At 39.3% G+C, this 13,895-nt stretch overlaps 2 protein-coding genes across 2 annotated transcripts; both read left to right on the top strand.

Moving 5' to 3' along the window:
- The first annotated feature begins 2,585 nt into the window (after positions 1-2,585).
- On the top strand, positions 2,586-6,578 carry LOC111323427 (uncharacterized). The gene is made up of 2 exons (XM_088745742.1): positions 2,586-3,319; positions 5,093-6,578. Exons 1-2 carry the CDS (start codon positions 3,251-3,253, stop codon positions 5,639-5,641), a joined length of 618 nt encoding a protein of 205 aa, XP_088601868.1. The 5' UTR covers positions 2,586-3,250; the 3' UTR covers positions 5,642-6,578.
- A 5,143-nt stretch (positions 6,579-11,721) lies between these two features.
- Positions 11,722-13,628, top strand: LOC111323361 (uncharacterized). Its single transcript, XM_022926687.2, has one exon. It carries the CDS (start codon positions 12,348-12,350, stop codon positions 13,470-13,472), a length of 1,125 nt encoding a protein of 374 aa, XP_022782422.1. The 5' UTR covers positions 11,722-12,347; the 3' UTR covers positions 13,473-13,628.
- The last annotated feature ends 267 nt before the right edge of the window (positions 13,629-13,895 follow it).

Raw genomic sequence — 13,895 nt, 5'->3', positions numbered from 1 at the left:
TATGAGCTCATTAGCTCTTTTGCCACCCAGAAATTTTGCAGTTTTTGATGGGCTATTTCCCCTTGAATATTACACCCAAAGAGCTAAAAATTTCACCATGTACCAAGGTTTTCTAGCTCTTTAGCTGCCTGAAGTCAATTTGTATCTAACATGCCTCCTTCTTTTCGCATAGTCGTATGCAAATGAGCAAGAATGTAAACAATGACGTCAGCATGAATCCGCTTATAATGATTGGCTCATTGGTCCTCACATCCTCGGAGACCCAGGGGCTGTGAGTCGATTTCAAGTTAAGAGCAGAAGAGCCCCCTGGGGACATTGTCTTGCAAGACTAGTTCCAAACGGTCGCAGTCGTTCTGGCATCTGATTGGTGCCAGAAAATCTTTGTGTTTTTCTGCCCAATCAGAGTGAAGTGTGCTTTGGGGTCCTTTCGTGTGTTTTAATACGGACATATAAAAAGAAGCTCTGTTGCTCGCTATGTTTGTTTGGGCCGTGCGACAAAGCTTTGCCCTGGGTGAAAAGTTTCAGTCTCAGCACACAATGTAAGAGAAATCGATCAGATTGTCCGCAAAAGTCTCACCGGAAATCATACTGAATACTTTCGCAAGTATCGCTTTAATGCTTTCATGGGTTTACTCCTAAAACAGTTAAAACTATACTAGGAGTTTATACAGTATATAACTTATAACTATATTTGAAAGTATTAAAAAAGTGATGACAATAACATAAATAATAACATTGATTATAAAACAATAATATTTATAAAATAAATAATTAAAATTAATATACACCGCATAGATAAAAGCTCTACTGTCTTTAAATATATAAGGACACATTGGCCTTGAAATCATCTAGAGAGTTAGGGATTTGAGGTAAGTTCATATTGTTCCAAGTTCTGATAGTTCTGGGGTAGAAGGAATATTTGTATGTGTCATTCAGGGTGCAAAGCTGTTGGAATGGTACACAGTTTGGGTACCTTGATGATCTGGTAACTTGCATTATCTCGGATTGTAGCGAGATCCCAACAAGGTCCCTATAGATTTTGTAGAACATGCAGGTTTGATTTATCAGTCTTCGACAAGAGATCACAAGAGAACGTGTTTAAAAGTTTGCGAGGTTCGTATAAAACACGATGATTGCAGGCTTTGATATGTCGCTTTAAACGTTAAACGGGATGCGAAAATCTTTCTAGATTTTTTGTACAATTTGCTGTAACTGAAACTTTGCCAATCTCGTGAAGTTATTTCGTCGCACGGGCCACGCAGGTATATCGAGCAACTGGCGCTTATGCTTACGTAGCTTTCTTTGCGCAACAAAATCTAACCTTAGCTTTGTCAGCTGTAAAGTCTTTCACAATATGGCCAAGGTAGCAGAGAACGTTAAGTTCGTGGATGACCTCCAGCAAGCGCTTACAGAAAGCTTAGCTGTGTTTCCGGTAAGCTAATTGAAATCTGAACAAAAATAATTATCGAGAACATTGTGGGAAGGAGAAATGTTTTCGAACAGTTACCGAAGGGGTTTGGAAAGAGTTTAGTCTTCCAACTGCTGCCTAGAGTGTTCAAATTCTTGAGCTCGAAAGGCCATGGATTCTGTTCTAGTCTTTTGGTCATTGTCATTTCACCTCTTGTCGATTGTTGAAGACCAAGTTGAATACCTTTGATCATTGGGAATAGATGCTGCTTTCATTGGGGAAAACAAAAACCAAAGACAAGGAAATGTTGGATGGAAAGGGCGGGCTTGCTTTGTTGTAAATGTCAGCTTAGTATAGGGTTATCTACCCACATCTAATAAACAAAAGTTTCCACGCTTAGCTTTTCTTTTATTTCAGGCGAAGATTAGATTCGATTTTGGCGTGTATAGAAAGCTGTACAAGCGCCAGTTGCTCGACATACCTGCGTGGCCAGTGCGACAAAATAGCTTCACGGGATTGGAAAAGTTTCAGTTACAGCAAATTAGACAAAAAATCTGAGAGATTTAAGCTTACATCTCATCTAACGTTTAAAGCCACATATCAATGCATGCAAGCATTATGTTTTATACGAACCCCGCAAATTTTTTAACTCGTTCTCTTGTGATACCTGCGGAAGTATTCAGTATAATTACCGGTAAGATTTTCTCGGACAATCTGATCGATTTCTCTTACATTGTGTGCTGAGACTGAAACTTTTACCTCGGGCAAAGCTTCGTCGCACGACCCAAATAAACATAGCGAGTAACAGAGCTTCTTGTTATATGTCCGTATTTGTTATATGTCCGTTATACGTCCGTTTAACACACGAAAGGACTCCAAAGCACACTTCACTCTGATTGGGCAGAAAAACACAAAAATTTTCTGGCACCAATCAGATGCCAGAACGACTGCGACCGTTTGGAACTAGTCTTGTAAGATAATGTCCCCAGGGGCTCTTCTGCCCTTAACTTGAAATCGACTCAGCCCCTGGGTCTCCGAGGATGGGGTCCTCATGCAAAGGCTCTGAAAACTGATAACCCTCAGGGGGGAGGGGAAGGGGAACTTACGGCAACAAGTGAGTATTGTTAATTAGCGATGAATCGTGACCGATCATGGCCCTCATCACAGCTATTGGCCTAGATGTACCTTTTCAGATTTGTACCACGAGTTACTTTGAGCCTCTGACACTTGGCATTTTCGACAAAACATTCTCATGCTGTTTGACACCGTCTCTCGGTAATTTTAGGGCAGACTTCATTTTGTTTCGTCAAAATAGTAACTGTTTTGCATAAATCAATCTCGATCGTCACGAGTTCAACCAAAAATTGAACATATTGGGAATCAATGCTTACAAGTTTACCCGCGCAACTGTGAGTTGTCAATCAAAGTGAGTGACAGTCTTAAAACGCATCATTCATTTTGAATGGCTTTTCTCAGTCTTTGGTCTGTTTACGATGTTTTTTGTTGATTCATCGTCTTAACTTCATTTAAATCTTTTGTTAATCCGACGGTTGTGTATATAATTTCCTATCGTGGCGCATAAAGCTTGTAACGTCGCGTCCAAAGACAGGACAAAACCTGTCTAATCTCAGGGCATTTTAAATTTACGGTCGAATATTGGTCGCTAAACCCTTGGTACTCTTGACATTGCCCTCGAAAGTCGGTTGTTCTACGAGTATGTCATGAATCAGGTCTAAAAATGCAGATTAAGAACAAAACGCTGAGTGAAATCTCGCCAACTAAGCTTGGAGAATAACTGATCGACGTTTATTTGGGACCAAGAGATTATTCACACTGAATAAGATGATAGCACAAGCAGAGGAAAGAGACGAAACTCCGAAACAAATGTTATTGGCCTTGAAGAAAGAGATGGTAGGTGAAATATGTTATTTTGAGTTGAAGGAATCGAGACAACAATTTTAACATTATAGCGCCAAAACAGGACTATTTGTTGGCCTTTTTCGAATCTTCTTCACCACAAAATATCAAATTACTCGTTAAAAGTTACATTAACTTTGGTGTGATTGTTTAAAAGTAATTAAAATGTCGGATAATTTGGTTGAGGAAGAAGTAAATCGAACGAATTCAAAATTCAATTAATATTAATTATGCAGTATTAACTAGACAGACTATAAATTTAGTAATTCCCTGGCTCAATCTCCCTAACAAGAAATTCAGAAAGAAAATTGTACTATGTCGACAAAAATCCTTTTTCAACTTTCATTTTGTGGACATAACGTCACAGCAAAAATGTTCTGTTCTTTCTTATCGATCTGATTTGAATCTGTTCAAAAGCAAACGAGATTTGCATTCATACGCACAAACAATACTGAAACACGTTTTATATTGAGAACTTTCGAGTTCTATCGGAACTTTTGGGGGCCTAAATTCCATAAGGAGATCAATCTACGTATTGTACATAGACATTAGTGACTAAAAGTTTACTGTTACGAAATTTACCTCGTTATGCTTAATGGTTTTGTTCGATAACAAACCTTTCTTGACGGCAAATTATGTCTGTCATTAAAAAAAAAAAAAAAAAAAAAAAAAAAAAAACAGTGAATGGATTGCGCCAGTGAATCGGTTTTTTACTTTTTCAAAGTCGTTAAAATAGTTGGAAAACTTTTATATTGATTTGATTTAGATAAATCAAGAGCAAAAAGTCTGCATCGTAAGAAATCGCAATAAATTAACAAAACAAAACGACAACAACACAGCTCAAGGGTTCACGATAAAGGAAATACATTTTACAAAGTTGTCTCATTGATGCAGTCTCTCTTGCCATAAGAGTTGGAGATGTTTTTGTTCCGCAAAGAAAAGTTTTTACCAATAAATCTAACTTTAATTATTTTTTCACCTGCAGTCCGTTTATGAATAGAATTGAGTTGTCTTGCAAAAATGAGTCCATAAATGGATACGTTTTACAAAGTTCCGTTTGACTTTGGCTGATAATGTGATACTGGAACAAATTTTGCAAATTAGTGTTTTAAATAGAGGGCCTAAATATAGTGGACACTCCAATTAGGGGACGCGCTTGAGGATAGGGAAAAGTGTCCTCTTGAGGGTGTTGTTTCAATGAATGGCCAGGGGAGCTTAAACATTCTAGGACCAAAATGATGTCTTTGGAATGACTTTGCCGTCCTAGTGAATGGTTTAGTGGTTAATATTTTCCTTGTTTCAATTACATTAGAATTCTAACTGCTTATTGTAACGTTGTAACATTTAAAGGAGGAAATTTGGAAAATGATAAAAAAAAATCCCCGATCAGAAATAGGGGAAATGATAAAGAGTGGGTATAAAAAAATAATTATCATACAGTAATACTTTACTACGTAAGTTCGCATCATTGAAATAATGAGTAAAGGCTGATAGTTTCGAAAGAAACTGTTTGGGGCTGCGTCGGTGGGAGTAACGAAATAATTTGGATATATCAACAAAGTTGAAATGGTAAATTGGCCACCGTAATGATTACAAAAGCTGACGTTTCGAGCGTTAGCCCTTCGTCGGAGCGAATGACGAAGGGCTAACGCTCGAAACGTCAGCTTTTGTAATCATTACGGTGGCCAATTTACCATTTCAACTTTGTTGATATATCCAAATTATTTCATTGAAATAATGGTTTGAAAACGATTTTTTTCTGATTAGAATTCTCTCAAAGACGAGGAAGATTCCTTAAAAGCTCAAATCCTTTCACTCAACGAACAGTTCCAGCTACTGGTGAAATCTGCCGCCGAGATATATCCGGAAGTTTTGGACGGGGAATTTCCTAAAAAAGCCGCTGCCAGGCAACGAAACAGACTTCAACATAGACCATTCAAAGGTCCAGACAGCGACACAGGAAAGGCTATAGGGGTCACAAGGACACCAAGCTTTACTAAGGGTAGCTATAAGTCACAGGAATCCCCTCTTAGAAGACCGGTGTTTGATTTAAAACGTTTTCCGCGGCGATATATAAGACTGACCAGTGAGGAGGCGGCAGCACAAATTCAGGAACAGTTTGAAAACAACGCAAACGTAGCTTCTGGGATTGATGCGAGGAAAATACGAAGCTCAATACCAAATTCACCCACAGATGAAACAGTGATAAGCCCCGTGGTCGGTGCGGAGACCCCTGACGATGAACGGAGAGAAAGGTTGAAGAAAAAGATGTTAGAGTCAAGAAAAGTCGACGTTGTAAACTTGGGTTTGTTTTGAGAACCCATTATGGGGTTATCCTCTCATATCCCTTCACACTCCTTCCCCCCCTACAAATACCCGGGTTTATACCCCTTCCCCCCCTAAAAAAGTTAAAGGTATTGGCCATCTAGAAGGATAAGAACGTGAGGGACACCTCTCTTCCAAAATGAATGACAGTCACGTATCTCATTTCCCCCCCCCCCCTCTCCCCGCCTCTCCTGCAATGAGACTACTCATCCAGGCCTCTGACGACAATGTTACGTTTCTTACAATCTTCAAATAGTCCAATACTTCAGTTGGAGAAGACTAGCCCCCTTCGACCGCTTAGTTTATATCGAGATGCCAGTTATACACTTATTGAATGTCAGTGGAGCTTAAAGTTATTTAATACAATTTATCGCAGTAGTTTTGTCAGGAAGATTGGTACATACGAGTTACAAAGCAATTTTGTGATTGGCGTAGAGAACTTGCACCATCCTCTTAGCCACTTAGGTCGAGTTTTCCAGCGCACAGTTTGCTTAACTTGAATTTGTTTCGAGTTATTTCAGGTCACTTCCGTTGTAATATTTTGTTTTCAGTGACCGTCGTGGTAACTTTGGTTTGGATGATTAATACATATCAATACTTCATTCATAGAAAAGTATATTAAGCTAAGTGCTTTGAATGCGTCAAAGGTAAACACAGAAAGGACTTCTATATATAAAAAGTGCTTCTCAGCAATTGACGCATCATTTAATGACAGATATCGACATACGTAAATAATTATGTTTTTGAGATTGAATTCAATAATTTGTTCCAATACAAGTTACATCTTGTCTAGAATTAAATGGGACGATATTTGACATGGTAAAGCTATATTATTCAGCAGCCGTGGAACAGAGATCAAAATATAAACTAATTATATGGAACTCGTTAAAGATTTGAAATAAACACAGAGATCATCTCTTTCATCGGACTCGTGGTTTCACTTTCTATATTTTTTAGTTGGGGAATTCATGCGCCATAGTTTAGATGTGGTCTTGTATGAACGTGGCGAATATAATTTCCACCAAGTTTCTCGTATACGCAAAAGAAATGGTTGCAATGTCTTCTCTTTCAAACAAGCGACGAAGACCAATTAAAAAAAACTGTACTATGGACGAAGTGCAGTGTCTTTCGGCGTTTTTGAAAGCGAAACGACTGTTCCAAGATTTATATTAAACGTCTTGTATAATGACCCAACGGCCTCTCTTTTTGATAAAGGGTTTACAGAAAGAGTACTGCAGCTGAATGAGTTCTGTACTTTGAAGAACTACTTGTTGTAATCAACGATTTCGAATGAGCGCGGCCTTACTTGAAATGCGGTGCTCTTTTGGAAAGATCAAGTCACAGAGTAGCCTGCAAGTAGGCTCCAATTAGCGCAGCGGTACGAACGGTGAAGCTAAAGCGCGCGAAATTCGAGCGTGCGAAGGGTCTGGCATTTCGTGCCTGGACCCTCGCGTACATCTCGCGTATTCAAATCGCTCGTGGTGGTAAAACGCGTGGGCTTTGCCGCCCTTGTCGCAGCCCCAGTGAAAACCTGCTCCCAGGCTAGTTTTAAGGCGACACCAATCAAAGATGTTTGAATCCGGTCATGAAGAGGACAGTAATATACAATCTAGACGAGTATTAGATTTCTGTTTTCACCTTCCAGAGACTGGCTTCGTTGTCATCATATCGATCTCGAGTCTATTGAATCCGGTCATGAAGAGGACAGTAATATACAATCTAGACGAGTATTAGATTTCTGTTTACACCTTTCTACATATCGTCTTAAAAAAAAAAACCAAAAAAAACTTGAACCCAGAAAGATTACTGAATAGTACTGTGCCTTTTCTCCCCCTTATTTTCAAAATATGAAAAATTTGGAATTAGCACCCTCTGGGATAATCGCGGTATCCATAAGTCAGAAAGTATAACGAGTGTTGGAAATACATGTATCTCTGAAGTATATATGGCAATTCACGAAATTCCAACGGTGGATACCTTCACTGATCTAAAATGACCGATTTTCAATTTCAAATTTGTGGCCAGGGTAATTGACGGTTTCGTGTGCGCTCAGACACAGCATATGGTGGAGCCGCGTACAAACGAGCGGTGAAGCCACGAAAGAGCGTAAAAACCGCTAGATACGCAGGTTATAAATACTGCGGTAATCTTAAATCGCACAGGCTACGAGTAGTCCCGGCTCCTTTTCGGCGCAGTCCGTCGTGCTAGTCCAAAAGAAAAGTCAGCCGAAAAAGAACTGGTGTCAGTGCGCCACGCGGAACTTTTCGTGCACCGTACTCCCAGAGTTTTGAGCGGCGTGCTAACAGCAATTTTGTCTTTTGCTAAGTTTTTTTGACTGTCACGATGGACCTCTCTGAAAGGGAGTGACTGCTCGTGGTCTAAAATTTGCATGACACCTTCTTCAAAACCGACGGGTGGCCTTTAGTCAGTTTTTTGTTATCTGAAACGAGAAACAAACTGGATACAAAGCCTGATAGGAAGAAGTGCAAAAGTTCGGCAGAACGAAATTGATAAAAGGAGAGGAAGATCTCAGTTCATCTTCGCCTGATAAAACCCAGACGGCGAGCGCTGATATTTTTTTGGATCGCGATAAACGGGCAGTTTGTTGGAGAAGTCGTTCCCTTTACTCATGAAGTAATTGACAGAAGAGCGCATTCTGTGGTGGTTGACATCAATGAATCAAAATAATTTACCACTTAAGACGGAAAATATCACCGAAAAATACACTTGATTCGGTCCGTTTTCGTGCCTTCACACGCTCGCTTCAGGCTTAGTTCAAAAATACTTCCCAGGCTCCTCGCGGTTGCTTACGGCTGGTTTACCCATTTAAAAGTCTGGGCTATGTAGTAATTCTTCTTCAAATTGTGAACGGTGTTAAAGCACACACGAGATCTGATCATGATACGGGCTCAGCTTTTATCCACAGATGTAAATAAATTGAAATTATTGATCAATTAGTTGTTATCAGTTACACCAAGTTATTATCTCGTTTAAGGGTGAAAGTTTCTAAACAAACTGTGGTGCGGCGTCGCTGGGGGTAAAAAGGTAATTTGACTAAGTTGAAATTGTAAATTGGCCACCGTAAAGAGTTAAAAAAGCTGACGTTTCGAGCGTTAGCCCCTCGTTAGGGCGAATCGGTCGTGTGTGGGTTTATATGTTTTCATCTCGCGGACCAGAGTTCTCGCTTTACGTATGATGCACGATCCTCGCAGTAGATAGCGCTATTTAAGCAATAGCGAAAATCAGACCTGAAAAAATCAGGCCTGTACGGGACTCGAACCACTGACCCCTGCGATACTAGTGCAGCGCTCTTACCAATTGAGCTAACAAGCCAACTGAGAGCAGGCCGTTAAGTTGATTCGTATTCTATCTCAGTTCTCGCTTTCTTAAGTATTCCGCTGAAACAGGGTAACGAGGACTCTAGAAACCAGATTGGCCGTACACAAGTTGGTAATTTGAAGTTGATTATAAGGATGTTTGCTCTAAAATCCCTAAAAACTGACGAAAAATAAAATTTTCCACTAAATCGAGGGCGTAATACATATTTAGTACGGCTAGTTCTAATTTTAAGTGCTCAGAGAAGTCATGGTCGTTTACAACGACAGTGTTAATACCAAAACCATCATATTGGGTAAATGAGTTTCCAAGGCGTCTTGATTCAATAAAATACCCGTATCTAAACTGCTCAGTTTAGATACCGTATTTTTGGAAATAAAATACAAATCTATTCTTTGTATTACTCCAGGCTAATTCATACTGTCATAAAAACAGCAGGATCCTAGCTTTCAACACGTGTGAGCTGTAGGACCACAAGAATATCTTCTGATATTTCATTCAATAACCTGACTATCTTGAAAGTGTTTCGTCCTGGATACGCAAAAAAATATACAAACAAAACACAATCTCGAGGAAATGTTTTCCAAAAATGTTCATTTATTCAATACCAACCCTTAAGTAGTTAATTAGTAGTTAGAATGAAAACGACGTTTCGAAAACATCGGAAATTAAGCAACTGGTTCTGGAAAGCTAAGTGAAACATTTTGAATAATTGCTGCTTGACCCAAATACTTAATTCTGAGAGACGAGTTTAGGTTCAAGTTCCTCTTTATTCTTAGAAAATCGTATCTCTTAATATCATTACAAGATGATTTACGCTCATTTTAAATATTGCAACTTGCAGTGTTTACAGACATTTGTAGTTTCCCTAACATGGTTGTTCGATATCAGGATTGCCGTCGAAATTAAAGCAGCAATCTAGACTTAAAGTGATGCTTCCTTCCGGATTTACAAAGAAGCATTTTTGACGTTTGGTTTGTATTACTTCATGGACCCAAGTAAACACTTGCAAATATTATTTCAAATGGTAACATTTATTCCTCTACGTATTTCAGTTTCATTACGAAGCTGTTATCGAAGATAGATCCATAGCAACGAAACGACTATCTAAGTTGGACGGAGCTGAGAAGAGAGTATTTTGCACGTTCAGTTCTAGTTCAAAGTGAATTTCAACTCCATTGAGAGGCAATCAGAGTTGTTACCACACTTTCCATTTGCGTGAAAATTTTTGAGACTAAAAAAATCTAACTAGCAGCGAAGAGTAAAGTCATCAACAAAAAGATATTTGATTAAAATGACTTTGGATAATAATTCCCGAAGCATGACTCATTTCAAGGCCTTTGATATGGAAGCTCATTAGAAAGGGGAACCATTAAAGAGGAGGGGCTGATTACAAAACCAATCAGAGCCTAAGTTCGAATTATTAAGGCCTTAATTGAAATAGTGACCATTGCGTGTGTAACAAAAGACAAAGGATATTTTTAGTGTACAGTAAGTATTTCTGAAGTTGTGAAGCCAACATTATGTAAAACGGAAAACAACACAGGCTTTTAAAAATGACTCTACTGCAATACCGCCTCGCGGCTAGCTCAACTGGTTAGAGTCTTAAAATAACTGAGGAGAATGCGCTACCTTTATTTAATAAGAAATAGATAGACATTTTAGTCTTCTCGGATAAGGACGAATAAACCGTAGGTCCCGTCTCCTGCATCTCTTAATTAGTTAATTTGGTTAGGCAGGGGACATTGAAGAACCCACTCACGAGATTACTGTGATGTGGTCTGGCCTGTTTACTGGGAATTGGGGGGGAGGGGGCATCTTCAAATAAGTTTCCTTCGATTGTTTGTAAACTGCTGATGCAGTCCGGCCAAAGTCCCCCGAAAAGTGTTGTGATGCGCATTTGATCATATCCGCATGTTAATTTGCGCTATATAAATATTAAATTATTATTATTATTATTATTATTATTATTAATATCATCTTGCCCAAATAAATAGCAGAACTACTACAAAATATTGCTATTATGTTATTGTTCTTTTGCCCTGTTTTTACTTTGGAGCTTTGGCTTGGGGAAGGAGCTATCTGAGAGAAGGAACTTTAATCGACCGTTTTTGGTTTAGGAAACTCAGTTACGCAAAAGAACAAGTACGCCTTCTAACCCCGTAACCAGGAACTGAATTGAAATGTAAACAGAAACGATCGGGCCGACTCAGATGAATATTTTATGAAACTCCGACAAAAATATACTAAGTGATTTTCATATCGAAATTCAATTGTTTGTTCGTCTATGAGGCCTATTGTCTGGTAACCTTCCTTGGGATTCTGGAAAATACTTTTAAAAGGAAATTAAAATTCTTTATCTTTTGTCAAGATCGACTCCATGCTTGTGGCAAAGAACACGCAATTCTGTCGTGAAACTCACGCATCATAATTAAGCACGTCGAACCACAATTGGAGATTTTCAAACCACATTCAGTATTTTCCCAGCTTATAATCCTAAATTAATTAAATTTTCAAGGCAAGTTTTTATCGTAAAAGGTTTACCGAGAGGAGAGTTTGTTTTTCTGAGCAGGAAATTGATACCAGTTGTACCGGCTTTCGACTCTAGAACGCCAAAGCGAAGGATTGAGTCACGGCTATTTTCGTTTCAAAGAAATTGAAAGTTCGTTTTACCATAGTTAGCGAAAAAAGACTTGATTATCTGGAAAGATCAATATTTGCTTATATCAGGTGGATAATCTGTTTAATACCGCTTTAATCCTCCGCTGTTTCCAAAACTGTTAACGCTCAGGAAATTTTACGTTAATTTCCATGTTAGGGATGCACGCCGAGAACAAAAGAACTTTGAGTGATTACGTCAAAAATATACGCCTTTTTCCTGAAGTTGAAAATTCTAAGTTTGTGAAAACAAAAACGGAGATACGTAAGCGACAAATCGCTTCTTAGAGGGGACACTTGACACCAAAATAGGAATGATATTGACTTGCGAATTTGAATAATGCTGAGGTCATTGTTAGAGAAATTAACGAGAGGTTATTTGTAAACGACTCCAGTCGTCACACTGTTCCAGTCAGCTGAATCAAATTGAGCTGTTTTGCATCACAAAGGATACGAAACGGATCGAGACAATAAGGGAATAACTGAAACGTAGGTTGGGAGGAGAAGAAATTCACAAAAGTTTTGTTCAAGGCTTGAAAAAAACACAAAGTGATCTTACTTTACAGTATCGAGGAGGAGAGAGTCGTTTTAATCGGCCATCGTTCATCGATGAACTGTAATTGTTACGTGAAGTGGGTCGTTAGATTCTAAAATAAGGTTTGAGAATTTGCATAGAATTCCACGAGGTCAAGAACCCAATAATATGCCATCAGCAGAGCCTGAAACAGCGACGAAAGCAAAAGCTAGAGCGGAACCCTGGCCAGGGATGTCTGCTCCTCCAAACCCTGAACCTCTTCCCGACTGGGATGTTGCGCTGAAAGATTGGAAATCTCTATGGGAACTTCACTACATCGGATTTGGAGTGCTGTTCTTCGGCGTGGCTGTTTTCTCTTGTATTTGCGTTGTAAAAATCAAACACAGAGCCAAAGGTATGACTTTGGGAAATTACTTTCTTGCCGTTTGTGTGATGTTAATGACGTTTTGTGTCTCAAGAACACTGTACCTGTTCCTCGACCCGTACGAATCGCACACGATCTTGGATCTTCCTGTGTTGTTAAGCAGAATTCTCTTTGCCATTGGGTATCCTTGCTTAACATCAGCGTTATCCTTGATACACTTCGCTTTCCTCGAGGTAAACAAACTTCGACTGATTTCACGTCGTCTTCAAAATATCAAGTTTCTGGTTTCGGTGATTGCGACGCATTTTGTGGTAGTGTTAATCGTGTATTTAGTAATAACACTGGCACCGAAGCTCGCCCGTTTGCTAATTTTATGCCAAACGGTGTTAATTTCCTGGTGGTTGATCCTGGCGGTGTGCTTCTTGTACAGTGGTTGGAAAGTGAACTGGGAATCGCAAATCACAGCCAAGTTCTTCAACAATACAATGGCGAAGGAACGAATCGCTTCGACGCTCTCTACTTCCTCGCTCAACCCAAGCTCTAATATCACAGTCGAACAGGCAAAAACTTTTAACAACGATCAAAACAAACCCTCGAAAGGGGCGCAAAAAATCGCTCGAATTTCTGGCCTCGTTTCGATTCTCGCGCTGCTAAACGTCGGTGCAGAACTTTATTCGCTTTTCTCGTTGTACAAACTCTACGATTTCGCGGAAGGAGAGAGTGTTGTCGATCACTGGCCATGGTGGGGTTACCAAACAGTGAGCCGCATGCTAGATTTTTTGCTATGTTTGGTAATTGCCTATGTTATTTTCCCTTCGACTCAAACTGAGAAAACTCTCAAACATTCCGCGTCTTACGGAGTGGACAGTCACTCGAATCGTATGAACAAGAATGTGTCGAAATCGTCTGACGGGATAGATGCGGTGTGAAAACACGAAAATGGAACGGAAATAAAAGAGAAACGATTTGTTCGCTTCGCTGCAAACGTGAACCGGATGTGAAAAACTTCGCAAAGGAGATTTCAAGCAAAAGAAGATCAGCCAATGAAGTTTACGTGCGAAAATGAAACTTAACAAAGATCATCAGTGGTTTACTGTACGTCACCAAAAACATGACCCGGAAATCGGATAACATGAGAAATACGTGAAGAACACAGGTTGGACATCCGTTTGCAATGGACTAAGCGGCGTGCAGGCAAACAGAGGACTAATCACCAGCTTTACTTGATAAACACGAACTCACGAAATGAAGGCGTTTCGAATCAAGAAATTGAAATTTGCATGTTTTTTATCAATAATTCAAGACAGTTTTTAGCTTGCGCAATGACGTTTTAAACATATGTTAAATCGAAC

Source organism: Stylophora pistillata, chromosome 14 (genome assembly GCF_964205215.1).
Source record: "Stylophora pistillata chromosome 14, jaStyPist1.2, whole genome shotgun sequence".
Lineage (NCBI taxonomy): Eukaryota > Metazoa > Cnidaria > Anthozoa > Scleractinia > Pocilloporidae > Stylophora > Stylophora pistillata.
Note: the sequence above shows the minus strand (reverse complement) of the source record. Positions and strands in the feature narration are given on the sequence as shown.